This window comes from Ceratotherium simum, chromosome 7 (assembly GCF_057802395.1).
Source record: "Ceratotherium simum simum isolate JZ-2026a chromosome 7, ASM5780239v1, whole genome shotgun sequence".
Lineage (NCBI taxonomy): Eukaryota > Metazoa > Chordata > Mammalia > Perissodactyla > Rhinocerotidae > Ceratotherium > Ceratotherium simum.
The window spans coordinates 13,074,308-13,098,622 of record NC_141906.1 but is presented as its reverse complement, the minus strand read 5'-3'; the positions used below and the strand labels follow the sequence as shown (position 1 = coordinate 13,098,622).

General features: G+C 48.1%; 2 protein-coding genes across 3 annotated transcripts; one reads left to right on the top strand and one right to left on the bottom strand.

Annotated features, from left to right (window-relative positions):
• The first annotated feature begins 2,367 nt into the window (after positions 1 to 2,367).
• Positions 2,368 to 15,600, top strand: NCR3LG1 (natural killer cell cytotoxicity receptor 3 ligand 1). 2 transcript variants are annotated; one of them, XM_087433144.1, is made up of 6 exons: positions 2,369 to 2,773; positions 4,563 to 4,636; positions 4,784 to 4,910; positions 10,207 to 10,533; positions 12,060 to 12,153; positions 13,014 to 15,600. In XM_087433144.1, exons 1-6 carry the CDS (start codon positions 2,680 to 2,682, stop codon positions 13,054 to 13,056), a joined length of 759 nt encoding a protein of 252 aa, XP_087289270.1. In that variant the 5' UTR covers positions 2,369 to 2,679; the 3' UTR covers positions 13,057 to 15,600. The 2 variants fall into 2 exon arrangements, with proteins under 2 accessions (XP_087289269.1, XP_087289270.1); XM_087433143.1 differs by having other exon boundaries at positions 2,368 to 2,773; positions 4,563 to 4,910.
• Positions 15,601 to 21,002: 5,402 nt separating this feature from the next.
• On the bottom strand, positions 21,003 to 23,579 carry KCNJ11 (potassium inwardly rectifying channel subfamily J member 11). The gene has a single exon (XM_004418478.3). It carries the CDS (start codon positions 23,308 to 23,310, stop codon positions 22,138 to 22,140), a length of 1,173 nt encoding a protein of 390 aa, XP_004418535.2. The 5' UTR covers positions 23,311 to 23,579; the 3' UTR covers positions 21,003 to 22,137.
• Positions 23,580 to 24,315: the final 736 nt, after the last annotated feature.

Sequence of the window (24,315 nt, the reverse complement as noted above, 5' to 3'; positions counted from 1 at the left end):
TATTTTGGAGATCTCTGTGCTCAGCGAAAAATTGGTGGCTTTTGTTTTTGGCTAAGATTCACCCTGAGCTAACATCTGTGCCAATCTTCCTCTATTTTGTATATGGGTCACGGCCTCAGCATGGCTGATGAGTGGTGTATGTCTCTACCTGGGATCCAAACCCACGAACCTGGGCCACTGAAGCGGAGTGTGCCAAACTTAACCACTAAGCCACGGGGCTGGCCCCTGATGGCTTTTTTAAGAAAGAAGGGAAAATAGATATTGGTTGACAAGTAGCAGTCTCTGCCATATTGTCGTTGTATGCGTGTTCTCGTATGTACGTCTCTTCTTAAATCTTCTGATTACTTGTTGGACGTTTTCATGAATTTAAATATAGTTCCAAATTGTATGTGATTTTCCAAAAGCAAGTTGGACATAATGTGTCTTATATAAATGACCTCAGTGTTAACCAGCATTTGAGTACCATGTCTCAACACTATGCAGCAATAAAGGACATGCAAAGTCAGAGACTTCCATAAACCCCTAAGAATATATACTCATTTGTTTGAGAAGCATTTATGAAGCTTCTGTTGTGTGCTTTGGAGTTGAATGAAAGATTGGCAAAGGTATTAGAAGATATGTTTTCTTGTGTGTTTACAGGAATTAAATAGATGTGAAATTGGTAAAAATGATAACACAGGTATACAAGATTAACATATTTTTATTTTTCTTTAAACGCTAATAAAATATAAATGGTGAAACCTGCCAATATTACTCCTTTTACTTTTTTGGTAATTTCTCCAGTTTCCACAGGGTGATATGTATGTGTTACAACATTGTGAATCACCATTCTGGGCAAGTATAGGGATTCATCATATATTTCCACTGGGGACGTTATTTAATGATGTCAGTAATAGCAGAACAGTAAAGGCTCCCTGGAGGAGGTAGCAGTTGAGAAGAGCTGTAAGTTAGGATTTTAGAATTCTATAGCTGGACCTAACCTTGCAGATTTCTACGTGTTAAAACTGTGGCCCCAAATCTATATCCTTCTGATGGTCTATCAGCTAGTTGGTGTCAATGTGGGCACCCTGCTTATCTCCCAGGTCTATGGTCTTTCCAGTATGCACTCTGTTTGTTCTGCAGATAACTGAGTATGTAAATATCTGCCTAGTTACTGACAGTACCGCTAACTCTAAATTCACTATGCCAGTAAGACTACTCTATGAGGGATTTGACCCAAACCTCACTTGATTCTGTAATTCTTACAAGAGCCCTGCAGGGAATTTTACTATCTCAATTTTAGAGAAGTGGAAACAGGCTGGGGGTGTGAGGTAACTTGCCCACTGTTCCACAAATGACAGATGGCATAGCTGGCATTAGAGTCCAGGTCTGCCTGTGGTTTTCTGTAGATTACACTCTTTTTAATGATGTAAGGAAAAAAAATTAAGTAGGATCAATGAGACTACTGGGATGCAAGATGCTGGGGAAAGAGGCGTGTGCATTTATAATAACAGCAATGCCTCATGTGTTCGGAACTTTGCAGTTAAGTTGACTATAAATCGGTCTAGAGGTGGTAAAATTTAATGATCACTGAATGAGCATTTTAGGTTATACCTGACGAGGGAGGTCACAAGCCACTTTTTGGTTAGTAAGGGGATGGGAAATAAAGGACCGCCATCAGACGTTTCACTGAAGTGTCTGGGAGATACAAATTTGGCTTTTGGCTTAGGTAATGTAAGTTTTTTTTTTTTGGTAAGATCGGCCCTGAGCTAACATCTGCCAATCCTCCTCTTTTTTTTGCTGAGGAAGACTGGCCCTGGGCTAACATCCATGCCCATCTTCCTCTACTTTATATGGGACGCCGCCACAGCATGGCTTGACAAGCGGTGCGTGGGGTGTGCACCCAGGATCCGAACCAGCGAACCGGGGCCGCCCCATCAGACCGCGCGCACTTAACCGCTTGCGCCACCAGGCCAGCCCCCTAAGTTTTTTTTTTTTTAAGTAATAGAAGTTTACCATATCAATGGTAAGAACAGTCACCCCCAACGCGTGCGGTGGGTTCCTGCATTGCATTCACTAAACACCCTTAGTGGATCCTCATTAGAGCAGCGCCTCAGGCGCATCGGATCCTGGCCTCAGTTTACAAAGTGAACCGATAGGCTGAACTGTATCCTGGGTCCGGACGCCGCGCGCTTGGAGGTGAGGTCGGCCTGCTCACTGCGGCGCTCCCAGCCCCACCCGCTCCGCATGCGCCGCTGATCGCTTCCCGCCCAACCCACTCCGCCTGCGCCGCACGCTGTGGCTGAGCGGGTCCGCGATCCTTTCCCGCAACACCGGCTCCCCGTGCGCCGCTGGCGGAGGTGTGGCCGGGCGGGTCAGCTGATCGCTTCCAGCCCCACCCGCTGAGCGAGCGCCGCTGGCGGAGGTGTGGCCGGTCACGTCGCTCGCCAAGAGTTTCCTCCCTTGTGAAAGGAGTAACCAAAACGGCTTCGCAGAGTTGTAGAAGGGGCCCAAAGATCTAGGAGGTGCAAATGCGCCGTTAGGTAATTCCGTCTGCGTACAAGCCGGGCCGCTGCGCGGGAGTGTTCCTGTCGCCGCTCGGTTTTAAGATCGGAACTTCAGAGGGAGACTTCGTGGGCGGCGGCCTCGAGGCGGACCTAGGCCGGGGCGATCCCACCCAAACCTCGCCGGGCTGCGAACATGGAGGAGGCGGCAGCAGGCCGCGCATCGTGGGGCTTCGTGCGGCTGCTCCCCGTTCTGGTTCTGGGCCTGTGGAGCACGCTGCCCACCGCAGGTAGGACCGCGGGGCCTGGAAGGGAGGGAAGGAGGGGCAGTTGTCTCTAGGGAGTCCCGCCTGAGGTCGGCATCCCCCTGGGGCTATACTTTAAAGAACCCCAACTCTGAGCTCTCCTTTGTGAAATGCGGATTCATGTACTGATTGGACAATTATGTATTGACATCTACTATGTGCACCTGTAGGAGGAGCCTTGAGACTGAGTTCTTCCTTCAGTGTTGTGCAGAGCGCTCTGTAAACTTAAGCGCCCCTTGCATCATTCTAGGTGCTGGAACTGAGAAGAAAAATCGGGAGGGGGGGAAATAAGTGTACTCCACTTGCGTACCAATGAGGCATCTTGACTGTGAGGGGAGTGTTTTAACCTCACGGTGACATTCAGACGTTCCCTTTCACTTTTTTTGGGACACTGATGGACGTTTCTGTCTAATTATCGCACAAGAAGCCACAGGCTGAAAGGCATTTGAAGACATATTTAAACTCATTACTAACAATAGAATAGAAGTTAAAACAATAAGATACCACTTGATACTTATTAGACTGGCCAGAATAGGCCGGGCTATGCCAAGTGGTGGTGGTGGGGCATGTGGCAATCTAAGTGTAAGTGTCTGAGTGTACTTCAGTGGGGATGTCCATGAGCTAAATGTGGATGCTCACCATGGAGAACTGGGCAGCAGCTTCAAGCAATGGGCTAGCTGTACACATAGCATTGTGGAACCATCTTGAAGGCATAGCGCTAAGAGAGAAACAATGACATAGAACTCAATACCGTTTACAGAAGTTTGAGAAATAAAATAAGACACAGTTTAAAACAAAAACAAAAATAAAGACATTAAACATCTTAGAATGATTGCCTGATAGGGGAGCGCAATGGAAATAAAAAAGCATAGTATTTCTATACACTTGCAATGAGTGATCTGAAAATAAAATTAAGAAAACAATTTCATTTACAATACCATCACAAAGAATAAAATAGGAATAAATTTAACAAAAGAAGCACAAAACTTATTACTCTGAAAGCTATAAAATATAAAACCATTGTTGGAAGAAATTTAAGAAGATCTAAATAAATGAAATGGAAAAACATCCTGTTTTAATCTTCTTGGGCTGCGAGTGGCTTAAACAGTAGAAATTTACTTCTCACAGTTCTGGAGCCTGGGAGGTCCAATATCAAGGTGCTGGCTGATTTGGTTCCTCGGGAGGGCCCTCTTTCTGGCTTGTAGAGGGACACCTTCTTGCTATATCCCCAGGTGTGGAGAGAGAGAGATCATTTCTCTCATCTCTGGAAGTCTTTTATAAGAGCACTAATCCCGTTCATGAGGGCTCCACCCTCATGATCTAATTACCTCCCAAAGGCCCCACCTCCAAATACCATCCCATTGGAGATAAGGCCTCAACAAAATGAATTTTGGGGGGACACAAACATTCAGTCCATAGCACATCCCAAAAACATGTTCATGGATTTGAAGACCACATTGTTAAGATGGCAGTACTCCTCAAATTGATCTATAGATTCAATGCAATTCCCATTAGAATCTCAGCTGACTTCTTTGTAGAAATTGATGAACTGATTCTAAAATTACTATGAAATTGCCAAAACAATCTTGAAAAAGAACAGAGTTGGAGGATCTTACGTGGATTAATGAAGGACTACGAATTCAGGGCCTGTGTACCTGAGACACCCCCTCTCCCCCCAAAAAGGAATTTGTTTCCAATTACATGGTAGTGTTGGAGAGTACCAGGCCTAGTACTTTCCAGGGTCTCCCTTAACTGAATCCTCTTGTTGCCACAGATTTCCTGGAAGTAGAGATGGCAGAGAAGCCTCAGATTGTGTTGCTGAATGACAACGCCACCATCTTTTGCAAGGTCCCTGGTTCCCTACCCCTTGATATCAAGTATATGGGTATCATCTGGTATCAGAAGAGTCGAGTGTCTAAAACAGAGAGCAAGCTGTTTGAGTTTTTCGGGGACCACCAAAAGGCATTCCGACGTGGAGCCATTGTGTCTCCACAGAGGCTGGAGATGGGAGACGCCTCTCTGCAGCTGCCTGCGGTCCAGTTGAGTGATGCGGGCGAGTACCGATGTGAGGTGGTGGTCACCCCTGAGAAGGCAGAGGGAACAGTCCAGGTAGAGGTTTTGGGTGAGTGCCTGAGGGCAGTGCCCTGTGGTTCCCATGGTGCTGAGGCTTGGGGTGGAGTTGTGGATGGGCTGAGTGGAGCAGAGGTTTAAAACATGGGCCAAGGAGTCAGATAGACATGAGTTTGAGTCCTGGTCTTCCATGGACAGCTGGACAACTTTGGGCAGGTTATTAATCATGCTGACCTCAATGTCCTCCCTCTAAACAAATGTAATAGTACCCACCTTAGAGGATTCGTTGTAGGGAAGAGTCTGTGGAAAAGGCAGGTAAGATGCTTAGCATAGTGCTTGGCCCATTGTAGGTGCTCATAAAAGATAAGCATAGTAATTATTATATAATGCACCTGTGGGCATCAGTGTTCACTGAAGAGGTGCCTCTGAGAGGTAGCTGGGAAAGGAGATGCTGCGCTCTGGCTCCACAGCTGAATCCTATTCCAGTTTGGCTGCTTACAAATTGAGTGATGGGGTCAGTCATTTAACATCTTTGGACCTGAATTTTCCCATGTACAAAACGGGGTGGTGAGTCATACCTGCCTCTTAGTGTTCTGAGGATTACAGACGATAATGTATGAACATGCTTAGCTGAGTGCTGTTGTGAGGTAGGTGCTCAGTCAAGACTTATAACAATATCCCCTAAGCACCTCTTTGAGCTCCACTTTATTATAAATAGGTCTGATATATGTGAATTTGCTTGGGAGGTGTATTAGTTTGCTAGGGCTCTCATAACAAAATACCACTGACTGGGTGGTTTAAATAAAAAAAGTTTATTTTCTCACAATTCTGGAGTCTAGAAGTCTGAGATCAAGGTGTCAGCAGGGTTGGTTGCTTCTGAGGCCTCTCTGCTTGGCTTGTAGATGCCTGTCTTCACATGGTCTTCCCTCTGTGCACATGTGTCCTAATCTCCTCTTCTTATAAAGACATCAGTCACATTAGATTAGGGCCCAACCCAATGACCTCATTTTAACTTAATAACCTCAATAAACCCCTGTTTCTGAATAAAGTCACAGTCTGAGGGCCTGGGGTGAGGACTTCAACATATGAATTTTGGGGGGCCACAATTCAGCCTATAACAGGGAGGCAATGTCTATGAGCCCTCCAAAATTGTACTTATGACTTTTAATATTTTACACATGTTGATTTTGGGGATAGGGATTTATATTAGTTAGGGTTCATTTCCTCTGCAGTTGACAGAAAGCCTAAAATAAAAGTTTTTATAAAAAAATTAATAGACTTTATTTTTTAGAACAGTTTTAGATTTACAGAAAAATTGCAGATAACAGAGTTCCCATATTACTCCCGCCTCCACACACCACTTTCCCTATTATTAACATCTTGCATAGTACAGTATATTTGTTATAATTAATGAACCAATACTGATTACTTACTATTAATTAATGTCTGTAGTTTATTCAGATTTCCTTAGTTTTTAACCTGACGTCCCTGATAATTTTCCTTGTTCTGAAGGCTGCTTTGAAATTCATATACATAGCTATTCCTGCTTTCTTTGGATTAGTGTTAGTGTAATGTATCTTTCTCAATCTCTTTACTTTTAACCTACCTGGGTCTTCATGTTTAAAGTGGGTTTCCTATAGAAAATGCATATTTGAAGTCTTTTTTTTTTTAATTCACTCTGACAGTCTCTGTCTTTTGGTTGGTGAATTTAGACCATTCATTTAAAGTGATTGTGTCTATAGTTGGATTACTATGTCCCATGTTTGTATCTGTTTTCTATCTGATGTACCTGTTCTTTATTTTTTTATCTTCCTCTCTTTTTATGCCTTCTCTGGTTTTAATTGAACATTTTGTACGATTTTATTTTCTCTCTCTTTGTATATTAATTTATACTTCTTTAAATTTTTTTTTTTTTTTAGTGGTTGCCCTAGAGTTGCAATGTACATTTACAACTGATCTAGGTCCACTTTCAAATAACACTGTACTGCTTCATGGTGGTTCAGATACTTTATAACAGAGTATTCCTAATTCTTCCCTCCTATCTCTTATAACATTACTGTCATTCATTTCACTTATCCATATGCTATAACCACCCAATACCTTGTTGCTATTATTATTTTGAATGAACAATTATCTATTAAATCAATTAAGCATAAGAAAAATATATGTTTTATTTTACCTTCACTTATTCCTTCTCTGTCACGCTTCCTTTCTTTATGTAGATTCTAGTTTCTGACCTATATCATTTTCCTTCTCTCTGAAGAACTTTTTAATATCTTCTAAGGCAGGTCTACTGGTGGCAACTTCCCTCAGTTTTCGTTTGTCTGAAAAAGTCTTTATACTTCACTTTTTGAGAATAATTTTTCTGGATATAGGATTCTAGATGGGTGAGTTTTTTTCTTTCAACACTATTTCACTCCACTCTCTTCCTGTGTGCATTTCAGAAGTCCTTTGTCATTCTTTTCCTTGTTCCTCTATAGGTATGTTATTTTTTTTCCTTTGGCTTCTTTCAAGATTTTCTCTTTGTTTTTGTTTTTCTGTGTTTTGAATATGATATGCCTTGGTGTAGATTTTTTGGTATTTTCTGTTCTCCAAGCTTCCTGGATCTGTGCTTTGGTGTCTGTCACTAATTTCGGAAAATTCTTAGCCATTCTTTTTCTTTTTGTTTTCTTTTTTTTTTTTTTTTTTTTAAATCTTAGGGAGTTTACTTTATTTTATTTTATTTTTTTTTGTGAGGAAGACCAGCCCTGAGCTAACATCTGATGCCAATCCTCCTCTTTTTTGCTGAGGAAGACTGGCCCTGGGCTACCATGCATGCCCATCTTCCTCTACTTTATATGGGACGCCGCCACAGCATAGCCTGCCAAGCAGTGTGTTGGTGTGTGCCCAGGATCCGAACCGGCAAACCCCGGGCCACTACAGTGGAGTACACGCACTTAACCGCTTGCGCCACCGGGCCGGTGCCAGCCATTATTTTTCAAAATATTTCTTCTGCTCCTTTCTCTTTTCTTCCTCTGGTATTCCTATGACGTGTACATTACACTTTTTGCAGTTGTCCATAGTTCTTGGATATTCCGTTCCCTTCTGTTTTTTTTTTCCCCATTCTTTTTTCTCTTTGCATTTCAGTTTGGGAAATTTTTATTGACATCTTTAGCTAGCTGATTCTTTCCTTGGCATTTTTAAGGCTACCGATGAGCCCATCAAAGGCATTCTTCATTTCTTTTATAGTGTTTTTGATTTCTAACATTTCCTTTTGATTCTTTCCTAGAGTTTCCATCTCTCTGCTTACATTATCCATCTGTTCTTGCATGTTGTCTGCTTTTTCTGTTAGTACTTTTAATTTTAATCATAGTTATTTTAGATTCCTTATCTGATAATTCCAAAATCTGTGTCATACCTGAATCTAGTTCTCATGCTTGCTTTGTCTTTTCACACTTTTCAGCATGCCTGGTAATTTTTTGCTGAAAGCCAAATGTTATGTATCAGGTAATAGGAACTGAGGTAAATAGGCTTTTTGTGTGAGATTCTGTGTTAATTTGGCTAGGAGCTGGGCTGTGTTTAATGTTAATGCTGTAGCTGTAGGCACCAGAGACTTCACTTTCCTCTAGTGTCTTTTTTCCCCCTTCCCTGTTTTCTTTGAGCTTCCCAATGAACTCCTTCTTAAATAGAGTCTGTGTCTTGCAGCTGTCTCAGTTGTAATCTGCTGTTATTATGCTGGAGCCCTGTTGATGTGATTGGGAGGGGAAGCGGTTTATAATCTTATGATTAAATCTCATTCTTTGAGTGGCCTGAGCCCCTAGGCTGTGACCTTCAGAAGTGTCCTGGGTGGGACAGGAAGGTTAGAGGGGGCTGGAGATGGCTAATCATCCTTCTCTCAGGCCAGATAAGGCTCTGTCATGGAGAATACACTGGGTATATTTTTAAATCGTATTTTTCCTGTCTGAGTTTTTCTTGAATGTTCACTGTGAGAACCTGGTGGGGTTCCTGGAGATAAAACCATTAAAGTGTGGTGGCCCCCAAGAGTTTTTACTCTCAAGCTAGTCTACACTCATCCTTTAGCAACTCATAGTAAGAGTTACTGCTTAAGTGCTTGTACCAGTTATGGCTCCAGCAGCTTCTTTTTACGGTAATATGATTTTGACTGTGATTCTCTCAATCTTCCTGTCTCTCTAGTTTTCAGGGTGGTGGTTTGGCCTGCCATCTCAATTCTCTGATGGATCTAAGAAAAGTTGTTGATTTTTCTTTGTTCAGCTCAGCTTTTTTTCTTGTTTTGAGGATAGGAGTGATGACTTCCAAGGTCTTTACACATCAGAGGGGAAACCAGAAATCAACAGTGACTTTTAAAATGGTAGTTTAGGGGGCCGGCCCAGTGGCGTAGTGGTTAAGTTCGCACGCTCTGCTTCAGCAGCCCGGGGTTCGCAGGTTTGGATCCTGAGCGTGGAACTACGTACTGCTCATCAAGCCATGCTGTGGCGGTGTCCCATATACAAAATAGAGGAAGATGGGCACAGATGTTAGCTCAGGGCTAATCTTCCTCAGCAAAACGAGGAAGATTGGCAACAGATTTTGGCAACAGATTTTAGCTCAGGGCCAATCTCCCTCACCAAAAAAAAAAAAAAAAGGAATTACATTAAAAAAATAAATAAAAGAGAAAATGAAAAGGTAGTTTATTTTTCTTCCACACAAATGTAGCCAAACCAGGGCAGGTATGGCAGTTCTGTGATCATGTGGGACTCAGGACCCTTCTATCTTGTCACTTTGCTGTCCTCAGCTTGTAGCCTCCACCTTGTGTTTGGAAATGGCTTCTCCATCTCTAGCCATCGCATGGTATTCCAGCCATTCTGCAGGAAGGAGGAAGAGTAGGGGGAGAGAAGGGCACAGTCCTTTTCTTTAGGATACCCTTATTATTTAAAGATACTTCCTGGAAGTTGCTCTTGCCACTTCTGATACATCCAAACTACTAGAAACCCTGTGTTCACATGGCTACACCCAGCTGCAGTGGAGGTTGGGAAATGTAGCTTTAACTCAGATGTGTCATTGAAGAATGGAAATTGGCAGCAATAGCAGTCTGTACCACGACAGTATTCCAAGGCTTTCCTCAGATTCTGAAAGGTGTCTGTGACACAAAGTAGCTTAAGAAACTGCTTTATCAAATTGCTGTAGGAGTCAAGGTCACAGCATATCAGCACCCTGCTGGCACGGGGACCAAGATATCCAGAATATTTAGCCTGAGCAGAATCCCATTCAGTTCACTGACCTTTCCTGCAGGCCTCCCAAAGGTAAGACATTGGGCTGATAATAAGCTAGTCTCTACCTACCTTCAAGGCATGACTTCTGTCCCCTGGCAGCTCACCCCGTCAGCAGCTTGTTCCTGAAGCAAGCCATGGTGAACAATAGTGAAGACAAAGTTATGTTGTGTAAGTCAAGTGGGTTCTACCCAGAGAACATTAATATAACGTGGAAAAGGTGGACCCAGAAGGACCCCCAATACCGGGAGGTTTCTGACGGCATTATCACTGGTCCCACTGTCAAGAATGAGGATGGTACCTATAATGTCACCAGCTCCTTGATGCTGAAGCCCTCTCTGGAAGACAATGTGGCCATCTACCAGTGTGAAATTTGGCACATATCTATGACCACCTCCCAGAAGCTCAACTTCACCCTGACTCTGACAGGTAAGCATCCACCTGGACATTTTGCCTACTGTTCACCTTGAGGGGGTATAACATAAAACTTTGGTTCCCAGACAGTCTAGCTGAAGATGAGGGCCAATGGGAAAGGAGAGAAAGCTTGGTCTGGCTTAGCTCAGCCCCAAAGTCAGCAGTCCAGACTAGGTCCCTAAGCCAGGGTAGATGGACTAATAGTGGAGAGTGCTGACAATAGTCCTCATGTGGAAACAGGGCTACTTGTTTGCTCATGGCCGTTTAAGTGATCTGAGTAGTCTATATGCCTTGAAGTGGGAAGCTTGCCAGCTGCTGGGAGAAAGAGGACAGTATCCTGTCCATGTCCCCTGAGGATAAGGGTCTGTCAGGGGCCAGGAACCCAGCCCTGCCAGCAACTCTTCTGGTCAGGCTCCAGGTGCACTGCAAACTGTTGGCTGGTAGAGGCTGAATCAATAGTTCTGTCTTACAGGTTGTGCCCAAGATGAGGAGGCCATAGTAGGGTGGTCCTGCAGTTGCCCAGGACTTTCCCCAGGCACACTGGATCCTTAGCTTAGGATGACACAACTCACTCCAGAACCCCACCTGCTGATGGGGTGGGGTTCATTGAGCTCATATCCTGGCTTCTGTGCTCATGGCTCTGGTCCTGAGTGGTTAGATGCATCTGCCTGGAGCTGAGAGGGGTGAGTAAGGCAGGAGCTGACCAGGGGCCCTGGGAGATGTGGTATTTCTGGCAAGTGCTAGCTGGGGACTGGGATAGTCCTGGAGGGAAAGAGGAATTGTTCTTGGAAGTGAGGGCCGGGGTGTGTGTGGGTGGTGTGTGCAGGGTATGTGCAGGGCATGTGGAATGTGAAATTGAGGTATGCTTTATGTGTATGGTATAAGGGGTTTTCCTGGGTGATATGTATGTCTTAGTCCATTTGGGATGGTATAACAAATTGCCACAGACTGGGTAGTTTATAAACAACAGAACTTTATTTCTCACAGTTTTGGAGGCTGGAAGTCCGAGATCAGTGTGCCAGCAGGATTGGGTGAGGGCCCTCTTCCAAGTTCAGACTTCTCATTGTATCCTCACATGGTGGAAGGGGTGAGGGAGCCTGCTAGGGCCACTTTTATAAGGGAACTAATCCCATTCTTGTGGGCTCCACCCTCACGACTTAATCACCACCCAAAAGCCCACCTCCTAATACCATCACTTTGGACATTAGGATGTCAACATATGAATTTTGGGGGGACACAGACATTTAATCTATAGCAACATATAAACAGTATAAGACAGTGTAGTAGTGTGGAAGCTCTGAACGTTGCGTTCACGTGTAGGTGGTGTTTGATATTGCGATGTATTTCTGGCAAGTGCTAAACACACTGTTCGATGTGTGGAGGTGTGTGTGATAGGAATGGAGGATGTCACCACGTGTGGCAGAGGGTTGGTGGTTATCTCTCTGACAGGAAAAGTGACACACAACCACACAGATCCTAGCAGCAGTTGTGTGGTCTCTCTGGGCTTCCTCTTAATGTTCTCCTCCTCTTTTTCTCTGCAGAATCCGAGAAGATAACCCACTTGGAGATCATTGTTTCCTCTATTGTAGCAATCTTAACTGGATTGATTTTCTTATCTTGGTGGCTTTGGAGAAGGTAAGGGCTCCAAGACAGAGTTTAGCTCTGTGCTGTGGTGTTGGCTCTGGGAGTTCAGGGGTCATGGCCAGTGGATGGGGTTGGGGAGTTCTCAGGGTTGATGCTGTGGGATTCCAAGTGTAGTGTGTGGTTTTTGCTGGTGCTGCGTTGGGAAGGACTTTCTCATCTGATCTCTGTGTGGTAGCTTGTGACTCTGGGGAGACGCACTGCAGAGCTCCTCTGCCTCTTCATAATAATCATCTCACTGTGAATTGAACCTGACCTGATTGGTTCAGATGAGGCCTTTGAACTCTGTGTGGGCAGCATTGTTGTTCTCACACAGAGAAGCCATGGCTCAGAGAGGGGAATTCTTTCCTCCAGGTGCTCAGATTTTGTTCATAGCTCAATGGAATAACTTACCACCAGATTTCACTGGCTTCATCAAGAATTTCTAACCCTCACCCTCAACCCTCATGTTCCCAAACTAAAATATGTTTCCAAATATCCTTATCCCTGACTCTGGCCCAAAGAGCCATTAAAAACACTCAAGCTGTAGAGGCTGGAGACCAGTGTAAATGTGTTGGTTAAAATGGTTCTAGACAATAAAATTGCCCTCAGCTATTTATAGGCCTGCCATGGCAGAATATGTGCAGTAGCTAAGACCTCTCATTATAAAAGCTTTAGGAAAAGCAGAATAATCAATTAATCAAGAAAAGAGGCTGTTTGTTTGTCTAAAGTTGGCCAACTGATTCATGGGACTTATTCTCCTGATTGGACCTAGGCCAATGAGAAAACTGGATATAAAGTGGTTTTCAAGTGTTTCTGGTGATATTTGTGAATGTTCTCTTTTTTCTTGCCTTCCTCTGGCTTCTGATATCCAGGTGCTGTTGTGGTAGCCAGACATTTGGCAACGATATTTGTTGAAAAAGACACTAAAGCCTTCATGGTCAGCCTGGGTTCTGTGGTTTGTAATGATGGCTCCAATCCTTCAGGCTTCTCTGTGTCTGTGTCCTTTGCCATGTAACTTTGCGGTGTTCTCCAACTTGGGGCTGCCCCTTGGGCTCAACCTTGTGATTCGCTTTGACCAATAGAATGAGACTGGAGTAAAAGCGTGCCAGTTCCAAGTCTAGGCCTCAAGAAGCACTGTGCGTTTCCATGTGCTCTCTTTTGCACTTCTGACGTTACTGAGAGGACATGTCCAGGCTACCCTGCTGGAGGATGAGAGACACTGGACGCTACAGCTAATTGCTCTGGTGGACGCCAGTCTGGGTCAGATGACAGCCACCCAATTCCCAGACACGCGAGCAAATCTAGCTGAGATTATCAGTGCTGACAAAGCCAACTCTCAAATGTGTGAGAAATACTTATTTTTTTAAAGCCACTGCATCTTAGGCTTGTTTACACAGCAAGAGCTAACTAATACAGCTCCTCAGGAAGCTGAGTTTTGACCAAAAGGTATGGTTGCCATGGAGATGTGCTGCTGAGACCTCCTTCTAGAGCCTGCTATGAAGAGTGTATTCAGTCAGCGTGCTCCAGCTGTGGCACCTCAGGGATCTGCCGCAGTATTTAAGCTTATGCCATGTTCCCCTGGGCAGCTCCAGCCAGTGGCTGAGCAAGGCAGGAGTCTTTGGCGCTCTCTGTTGGGATGGCTGAGACTGTCTCAGAGTTGCACTGTAGTCTGAGGCTCTTGCTACCCAATCCTCCCTCCTCCTCCCTTCACAGATATCAGATCTGCATCGTGCTCTGAAGGTTTTTCCCGCCTATTCCTGTACCCTCTCCCCTTTATCTTTCACACGCACTACCTCCAATAACTCTCTTGTACTGCCAACTCCATCTGGAAAGCTGCTTCTCAGAAGACCCACACTGAACAAGGAGGGACTGAAGAACTATATCGGGGTGCTTTCACTATGGTGCATTCGTGGCTTATTCAGATGAAGGAACCACTAAAAGGACATTGGCAGTTCTTACACAGAGCCAGACAGCAGAGACCACAAGGTTCCTCAGAGAATGCATAAGTAACTGAAATTTCTTTTCCTGATGACCCAGACAGCTTGCTTAAGAGCTGACTGTTCAAGCTGCCCTCCTTGATAGCCTCCCACCAGTCAGCTTATCCAAGAAAATGAAAGCAATACTTTCCAAAGAAGACATACAGATGAACAGGAACATGAAAAGTTGCTCAACATCACTAATCCTCAGGGAAATGCAAATCAAAACTTACTGTTTCCACATACTACAAAGCAATAGTAATCAAAACAGCATGGTACTGGTACAAAAACAGACACACAGATCAATGGAACAGAATTGAAAGCCCAGAAATAAAACCACACATATATGGACAGCTAATTTTCGACAAAGGTGCTAAGAACACGCAATGGAGAAAGGAAAGTCTCTTCAATAAATGGTGTTGGGAAAACTGGACAGCCACATGCAAAAGAATGAAAGTGGACCATGTGCTATCACCATTCACAAAAATTAACTCAAAATGGATCAAAGACCTGAAGGTGAGACCTGAAACTATAAAACTCATAGAAGAAAATATAGGCAACACACTATTTGACATTGGTTTTAAAGGAATCTTTTCAGATGACATGCCTACCCAGACTAGGGAAACTAAAGAAAAAATAAACAAGTGGAACTTTATCAGATTAAAGAGCTTTTATAAGACAAATGAAACCAGAATCAAGATGAACAGACAACCAACCAGCTGGGAGAGAATATTTGCAAAACATACATCTGACAAGGGGTTGATCTCCATAGTATATAAAGAACTCACACAACTGAACAACAAAAAAACAAACAACCCGATCAAAAAATGGGCAGAGGAAATGAAGAGACACTTCTCCAAGGAAGATATACAGATGGCCAACAGGCACATGAAAAGATGCTCAACATCACTAATCATCAGGGAAATGCAAATCAAAACAACACTAAGATACCACCTCACGCCCGTTAGAATGGTTATAATCACCAAGACAAAAAACAACAAATTTTGGAGAGGATGTGGAGAAACAGGAACCCTCATACACAGCTGGTGGGAATGCAAGTTGGTGCAGCCTCTATGGAAAACGGTATGGAGATTCCTCAAAGAATTAAAAATAGAGATGCCCTATGATCCAGCCATCCCACTACTGGGAATCTATCCAACGAACCTGAAATCAACAATCCAAAGAGGCTTATGCACCCCTATGTTCATTGCAGCATTATTCACCATAGCCAAGAAGGGGAAGCAACCTAAGTGTCCCTCGACTGACAATTGGATCAAGAAAATGTGGTGTATATATATACAATGGAATACTACTCAGCCATAAAAAAAAGACAAAATCGTCCCATTTGCAACAACATGGATGGGCCTGGAGCATATTATGTTAAGTGAAATAAGCCAGAAAGAGAAAGACAAACACTGTATGATCTCACTCATATGTGGAATATAAACCAACACATGGACAGAGAAAACTGGACTGTGGTTACCAGGGGCAGTGGGGGGGGTGGGCACAAGGGGTGAAGGGAGTCATATATATGGTAATGGACAAACAAAAATGTACAACCCAAAATTTCACAATGTTAGAAACCATTAAAACATCAATAAAATATATATATATACTATTAAAAAAAAAAAAAAACTTACTGTTTCCAGACTGTGGTCTGTTTCCATTTCAAACAGACTGTGGTCTGTTTCTTCTACTTTGTTCAGGGAACTCAATCTATACATGCCAATATATGAATAAAAATATTCAGCTGTCCTTTTAATTTAATATCTCTGAGTTATTCTTTGATGGAAGATAAGTGACTTGCTCTGGTCTCATGGCTAGTAAAGAGTGGAGCTCAGATTCTTAATCAAAATGCCATACCTCCAAGGAAGGTCCAGGGAGGGGGCAGGGTGGGGTTGGGCTGTGAAGGATAAGCCTGATCATTAGGTCTGGAGGACAGGCTCACTCTGTCCAGTTCTAGTCTGTTCTTAGTGGAGGACCTGTTGGTTGCTACGTTTGGGCCTTGCCTTGTTTTCTGTAACCAAACCAAGGTGGCTGATGCTCTTCCTAAGTGGATGTAAGTATGGGTGCCTCATCCAGGACAGAGGTGGAGTGTGGAGTGTCTCACCCCACAGCCGGGCTGTGGAGTGTCTCATGGCAGATGTTGGTCACAGGTAAGATACAGTGTGGTTCTGAGTGCAGTTATCAGGGATGTGCAGTTCTATTTCACAACCTTTGTGGGGCAGAGAAGCCCTGTTCCCATCTCTACTGGGAGTTGGACTAATGAGCCTGAGAAACAGTTCTTAGGTCACTTTGAAGGGGCACAATGAGCACATGGGGGCATAACTTGACATAGAAGTCTCTTGGCTTAGAGAGATGAATAGAACAGACTCCCCATTGCTGAGCTCCCACCTGAGGGTGATGTAGAGTGGCCTCTGGTGGCGGCTCCCAGGATTGCAGATGTGTTGGTGCCTGTTACAAGAATGTTATGATTGGAGGAGCCGATGAATCTCCAAGTGTGCAACTGGAAGGAGGATCGAGGCAGCAGTCAGAACTGTGGAACAAATGAAGTAGTCCAAAGCTGCTGACAGTGGTTGAAAGAGACAGACACCCTTTGGAAAAAAGGAGTAAGGCAATTAAGATTTTATAAATTTAGTGAAAGAAATTATAATAATTTTGTATAGATAGTAATAGAGTAAAATAACACAAGGGAAAAAAGGAAGAAAAGAAAATTAGATGAGGAAATCACAAATGGGATCTTTTTATAGGAAGATTAAAAAATTAGATGTAAAATGTGGGGGACTGTCGAATAGGCATTATTGATCAGAAGGGACTCTATGATGCAGAAAAAAAAGGCATCGAGGAGTTACTGAGTATGCTGGTCAGACCTTGAGAGACCTGAAGAGAGGCATGAAAGAGGCAGAATTATGGGATGACTTTCATTCTTCTACTTCTAAGATGGATGGGAAGCCAAGGAGACAGTAGGAATTTAACAAAGGAGAATCCAAGTCTCAGTCAGAACTGTATTGCATTTACTTCTCTCTGGGTTACCCTGGAGTAACTTCCCTGAAGATAATGGCACTATGAGAAAAACTGGAATTGATCAGATGAAGTAGAGAGCTTACAGAGGCAGGGTACCCCCACTCTGGGTTTGCTTTACTTTCGGTGCTGTTGGTCTGCAGAGGAGGAGTTCGGGACGTATCTGTGCTGCAAAGAAGGATACACTTTCACGAAGGGGCGGTATATGACTAGCATGAACTGAAGAGAGCTTCTGGGTCCTGCTGACCTGATCTGTCCTGTACACGGCTTCTCCCAGGGAAGGTACTAGATTGTGGCGTTTCAAATGCTCTTTGTATCACTGTTCCACTCATTTTCTGGAAGGACCCGAGGTCGGCGAGAGGCAGAAGTTCCCACTCCTGTACCCAAGATGGCCAGTCCAGATGGCCTGCTGTTCACGTCACACCAGAGGTGGGCCTGCCCAGAGTGGAAACAGAATAGGGTGTAGGTGGCACCTGCTTCCCTTCGCATGAAGGGAAGGGAAGGTGGACCTGGCAGAGAAGATGCCAATAATCTAGATTCTAGTGCAACAAACCCACTCTCTGGAACCCAGTTCTGACTTAAATCCCACTGTTCTGCCTTTCCCCAGCTCCTTTCAAGCTGGAACAGATGTGTTGTTCTTCAGACCTGCCCCAGTCTGGGTTCAGCATGACTTGGACGTGCAGAATTCATGTTTTCTTCCCCAAACTCTTCTGCATATCTTGGTACAAAATAGGGTGTCTGATACTTGGACCTGGGGAGACCTCAGAGATGAGCCCAGAGACCTGTGGGGAGTCAGGCTACTCTGCTCCTTACAGCAAGCTCCCTAGGAAAGTTCTCCTAAGGGAAAGATGTTGGGGAGGAGCTCAAGTGCAGGATGGAGCTGGAAGGATGCCACCTGTGGAGAGCAAGTGGATCCTGCAGAAGCTTGGTGAGTCCTCTCCAGCAGAAGGGCCAGAGGACCACTTCAGTGGGTCACACTTGGGCCATGTGGTGACTGGCTGGAGATGCCAAATCCATAGGCGTTAGGCCTGGCAGGTTTTCAGTAAGGCTAGTGGGCTGGTTTTCCCAGACTAGCAATTTAGTTTCACTACAGGAAGAGGGTGGCTTGGCTTTCCTCCCCTGTTGAGCTCAGGATTGAGGCCCAGGACACATGTCACACCATCTGGGTGTGGTTGGGGACAGACAGGTGGCAGATGTGCCCCATCAGGCTGCATTGCCTTCTGATTGGCCGGGGGAAGGATAGCCTGGAAGGTAGGGACCCCAGTCCTCCTGTAGGAAGGAGGGCGATGGAGGGTTCATCATGCACGTGGGTGAGAGAAAGTGTCAGTGAGGTCCCTCTGGCTCCCTGGATGTCTGGGACATAATCTAGGCTGTCACTTTCACAGCTGAGCCTGCCATCAGTCTCAAATCTGGGAGCTCAGGGAGGCCCAGGGGCTTCTGAATTACACTTTCCCTCTTGTTCTTGGTCTAGAGACAACTGTCTCCCTGCTCTCGCCCAACTCGCTCTCTGGATTTGACACTTAGAGCAAGGTGGCACCCCTAGTAAAAGCTGGAGTCCAGGGCACTGGGCCTGTGCAGCAGGGAGAAAGGAGCAGGGTTTTGGCGTGAGACAGACTTGGGTCCAAATCTTGGGCCTGCCACTTACTGGCTGTGAGATCTTAGCAAGTTAATGCCACATCTTGTTTCCTCATCTCCAAACTTGGAGGAGAACAGTGCCTCCCCCAGCACTGGACCACGGTGACACGAGGTACTTCCCTTCCCTCTCCCAGGGGCCCAGAGGAGAGCAGGTTCTGCACACAGGGTGCGGACTAGCTTGGACTGTTCTGTCTGCTCTTACGTGATGCCAATGCTGTCCTGGAGGCAGAATATCAGAAACAAATTCTCAGAGAAGTTCCTGCTGGGCTGAGTGGAGCTCAGGGAGAGCTTCCTTGTCCAGTTTAGGCCAGTGCCTTAAAGAGGGGGTGCCCCCGGATGGAGGGAGCACTATCAGTGGGCAAGAACATTCGGGGGGGTCAAGGAAGGCTTGGTCCAGCTGCTCCCTCAATGCCTGGAACTTTCCAGCTCCTCTCTGAGCTAAGCCTTAGGCTGGGGGTCTCTGGAAAGACTAGGACTAGTGGCCCCTGTTTTCTGGGATCAAGTAGGTCTTCTCTGTGACCAGCAGGTGGCGCTGAGCCCTCAGTTCTGCCGGTTCACTGTCACCAACAGCTTAAGGTGTGTGAGGGCATGGAGGAAGGTTACTCTGGATGGCGCCCCAAGGATGGTGCTGCTGAGGGGCTCCTCATTAGTGAGTCTGGCCCCTCCCCTGGCCTTAAGGACAGCCAAGCTGTGTCCCAAGAGCCAGGCACTGTCCTCGGAACTCTGGGCTGACTGAGTAGCTTCTCATCCCTTCTTCCTCTAAACCAGAAACGGGTCAGTTCAGCAAGGGAGAGGGTCAATGTTGCAGGACTGTGTGGGTGCAGGGAGGGGGCAGCCTAGAGCGTGGACCAGCAGCAGCAGCTTCCTGGCCCCTCAGCCCTGCCTCTGGAGTAGCTTGGGACAAACTTGCACTGATCCCGCAAAAGCCCTCTGCAGACCTCATACTGCAGCAATGACCCTGGCTTGTTATCCTGCACCCTCTCCATCATTCATTCATTCAGCACTTAGTGCCAGGCACAGTGCTGAGTCAGACACAGTCTCTGACCACAAGGAGTCAAGGACTTGGGGATGAGGAGGCAGACCCATAAACACAGGCAAAAGTAGAATGCCCACAAACACAGAAGAAGGGTAGGGACCATCTCTTTTCAGAGGAATCAGGTAAGGCCTCAAGGAGGCATCATTTGGCCTGGACTTTTATGGATTTCAACAGGCAGAGATGAGGCCTGGGTAGTCCAGCAAAGGGAACAACATAAGCAAAAGCTCAGAGGTAGGAAGGTCAATGTTATATACAAGGAGGGGATAGCGAGGCTGCCAGGGGGATGGGTGGCCAGAGAACCATAAGGTTGGAAAGCAGGCTAAGCCCAAAATGGCGGGCTACTGGGTCTAGCCTTGACCCAGAAGGTCATGGGGAACTACTGAAGGTACTTGACAGGGGAGGGAATGATCGCAACCCTTTTAATAAGACCACTCTGGTGGCTGCCTGGCCGATGGACTGCAGGGGGGTGATGGAGACAAGAAGACCAGGTAATAGGCTCTGCCACAGCCCATCATCAGGGTCTGAGCTGGGAGGGGACTCTGTGAAGAACATAAGCCCAGGCAGAGAAACTCAGCACCGAGGGGACACGTAACAGCACCCTCTCTGTTAACATTCGCTGGGTCAGCTGTCTCACCATGTGGCTAATTCAACATCCTAACAGTTAACATTTATCGAGCTGTTATTATGGACGAGGCACTTAAGCATTTTATATATGTTTTCCACTTACTCCCACAACAATTCTATGAGGTAGGTACTGTTAGTATCCCTACTTTATAGATGAGGCAACTGAGGCACAGAGGGTTATGTTACTTGACCAAGGTCTTAGAGCCAGAGCCAGGATTTGAACTCAAGCAGCTGGCTTACGCTTCAGTCATTACACTAACACATAAGGTGTCCCCGCCTTTCTCCCTGAGCACCCCAGCCTTCCAGCAGATCCCCGGGAGTGGAGGCAGGGCCCAGGGCTATAAGCCTGGTGGACGCCCAAAGGTTGAGATGGCCAGACAGGCTGGCAGGGCTGGGCTACCTGAGGCAGAAGAGGAAAGTGTCTCTGAACCAGGGGAAGAGGACCAGCCCCAGGTCTTTTTTCTGGCCTCCCAGCTGGGGTCTATGGCACCTCTGGAATGTGGGCTGGCAGCCCCCACCCTCCCTGTCCACCAGCACACCCTCTGCCTCCCCAGCAAGAACAGCCCAGAGTTTAGGTCATGAAGGGGGAGGCTTTATTGACAACGGAGAAGAAGGCAGAATTCTAGGCAAGTACACACAGCTCTGCGCCAAGAGTCCAGGCCTGGGGTCAGTCCTGTCAGGACCAAGGGCTTCTTTGCCTCAGGGACCTCACTCACCTCCACCATCCTGAGCTTTCCAACATCTCCTTTTCTAGCGACTCAAAGACCCTCCACGGCCAGCCTCTGGACAAAGTGAGTGGCAGCCAGCAGTGGGGAGCCAATACCAGAGTTTGGTCTGAGGCTCACCAAGTGTGGTGGGCCCAAGACTTTCTCTCCTCAGCCTCTCTCTGGCTTGCTGGTGTCTGCCCCAGCCCAGAGTGGGGGACAGAATGGGGCAGGCAGGCACAGCAGCCCCAGCCCATGGAGCCCTCACCATGGAAGCCTTGGTGTCAGGGGCAATGGGCAGGGGCACAGGGCCCCTCTCTTCTTCCCTGTGCCTGAGCAGGGCTCAGCAAAGCTGAGGGTCCTCATGCCATCTCCTTCCCGTCTGAGCCTGCCCCGAGGAGGGGAGTCCTGTCAGCCTCAGCCTGTCCCTGTCTGTGTAGGCTCCGCACCTCCAATCCTCCAGCTGGAATGCGCTCCCTCATTGACTGGCAGCCCTCCCCAGCTGGCCGGGCCCACCCTTTAGCCCATCACTTTTTCAGGGACCAAGGGCAGTTGTGGCCTGACCACAGGCATCTCTTGGGACCACAGAAACAGAGCAGTAGGCCCCCAACCTGGGGACCGTTTTTCCCCAGCCACCTGCCCAGCTTCTGGCCAGTCTATCATGGGGGCCCAGGACTGGCAGGAGACCCAGCTTTAGGGCCGGACACTTCCCACAGCTTTCCCAGCCTTGGGTGGGGGAAGGAGCACCAACCAGTCCTGAGCTGGGGCTGGGAGGAGCAGGGACAAAAATAACCCAGTACAGGCTCCTGCCGAGGCCAGAAATAGCGTAGTGACAAGTGCCTTGTAACACCCTGGGTGAGCAGCAGGCGGGGAGGCTGAGCAGAGAAAGGCCCAGCCTCACACCAGGTCCTGGCCTGGCCAAGGGGCCCACACCACGTCCACTCTACATCCCATACTGCCCGTGCGCACACAAGCGGTGTGGGGCCCCAGGGACCATGTCTCAGGACAGGGAATCCGGAAAGATGCTAAACTTGGGCCTGGCCTTGGCCACGGCCAGGCTGCGCTTGCGCAGGGGCCCACGGGCAGAAGCAAGGGTCAGGGCGTCCAGCAGGCTGTGGTCCTCATCAAGCTGGCGGGCCGTGCAGAGTGGTGTGGGCACTTTGATGGTGTTGCCAAATTTGGAGTAGTCCACAGAGTAGCGGCCATCCTCCTCGGCCACAATGGGGACAAAGCGCTGGCCCCACAGGATCTCGTCAGCCAGGTAGGAGGTGCGGGCCTGGGTGGTGATGCCCGTGGTTTCCACCACGCCTTCCAGGATGACGATGATCTCAAGGTCCTGATGGTGGTGCAGGTCACTGGGCGCCAGGTCGTAGAGCGGACTGTTGGCATCAATGATGTGGTAGATGATGAGGGGAGCCACCAGGAAGATGCTGTTGCCACCCACACCGTTCTCCATGGGGATGTCCACCTGGTGGAGGGGCACCACCTCGCCCTCCGGGCTGGTGGTCTTGCGCACCACCTGCATGCGGATGGTGGCGCTGATGATCATGCTCTTGCGGAGGTCGCCCACACGCAGCATGAAGCAGAGGCGGCTGTGGCGCAAGGCGATGACTGCATGCTTGCTGAAGATGAGGGTCTCGGCCCGCCGGTGGGCCTGAGCAGTCTTCATGAAGATGCAGCCCAGCATGATGGCGTTGATCATGAGCCCCACGATGTTCTGCACAATGAGGATCAGGATGGCCAGCGGGCACTCCTCGGTCACCATGCGTCCACCGAAACCAATGGTCACTTGGACCTCAATGGAGAAAAGGAAGGCGGATGAAAAGGAGTGGATGCTGGTGACACAGGGCACAGCAGAGCCCTCGTCCGGGGCCAGGTCCCCGTGGGCAAAGGCGATGAGCCACCAGGCCATGGCGAAGAGCAGCCAGCTGCACAGGAAGGACATGGTGAAGATGAGCAGCGTGTGCGGCCACTTGAGGTCCACCAGCGTGGTGAACACGTCCTGTAGGAAGCGGCCCTGCTCCCGGATGTTTTTGTGGGCCACGTTGCAGTTGCCGTTCTTGGACACGAAGCGGGCCTTCCGCTCACGGGCACGGTACCGGGGCTCCGCGGGGTCCTCTGCCAGCCGTGTCAGCACATACTCCTCGGGGATGATGCCCTTGCGCGACAGCATGGCTCCAGCGAGCACCAGGAGGGGCTTCCCCCATGGGGATGCCCTCCTGTCAGAGCCTAGGGCCTGGCTGTGGAGTTCCCTCCCTGGGCACCCTTCCACTCCGGGACCACCCTCAGTCTGTGCTGGCCTCACTTCTGAGATGCCTCCCCAACCAGCCTCATCCTCACCTCCACCTGGCCCCTGCTTCGCTTCTTTATTCCAGCCTCACACCTCAGCCCACCTGCCCATTGCCTAGTGAGCCCCTACCTGTTCCCCACCTGGCCCTGGATCCCAGCTCAACTCTCCTCCACCCGCTGGCCACCCCTGGGTGTCCCCCTAGGACCCCTACTCCCCACCCAGCCTTCCTTCTCAACCCACCTCTCTCACCTCGGAACGTCCCACCTCCGGATCCTACCAACTGACCAGACCTCACACAACCCCCACCGTGTCTCCCGTCTCACCCATTTCTGCCCCCGGCTCCCCTCCCAGCCCCAGTTTCATATCCTGACCGCCCTCAGTCTCACCTCCAGGTAAGGCCCCTCTTTCCTACCCCACCCCCGTGGCGCTCTCGCCGCTCTTCAAATCCCCCTCCAGCTCTCGTCCTTGCTGTCTCCTTGGGATCCTCCGCCCTCCAGAGCCACCACCCCACCCGGCTCAACTCCGGATCCCCTCGCCCCCGGAGCGACCCGGCGGGGCTCACCCGGAGTCTCTGCCTCCAGCCCCCCGCCGCCGCACGCAAGCCGGCGCCGCGCCCCCGCCCGCGTTCGGTCCCCGCCCCGCCCGCCCGTCGCCGCGGCACCTGCTCCTGCTCCTCAAGCCGCAGCCGCCGCCTCCCCGCCCCCTCCTGCGCCCGGGCGCTCGCGGCGGGCCGTGCTCCGTCCGTCTGTCCCTCCGCGGAGACCGACCTGTGCTAGGTGGCGGTAGAAGATCGAGGGCGGGGGGCGCCCGAGGAGTGGAGCGGGGGCCGGGGGCCGCCAGGGGGAGCCCGACCTATTCCTGAGCTGGAGGGGGGCGGCCACGGGCGCA

Coding starts and splice junctions, on each gene's coding strand:
- NCR3LG1 (XM_087433143.1), top strand. CDS start 2,680: ATGGAGGAGGCGGCAGCAGGCCGCGCATCGTGGGGCTTCGTGCGGCTG. Junction 4,911..10,206: donor AGTCCAGGTAGAGGTTTTGG/GTGAGTGCCTGA, acceptor GTCCCCTGGCAG/CTCACCCCGTCAGCAGCTTG. Junction 10,534..12,059: donor CTTCACCCTGACTCTGACAG/GTAAGCATCCAC, acceptor TTTTCTCTGCAG/AATCCGAGAAGATAACCCAC.
- KCNJ11 (XM_004418478.3), bottom strand. CDS start 23,310: ATGCTGTCGCGCAAGGGCATCATCCCCGAGGAGTATGTGCTGACACGG.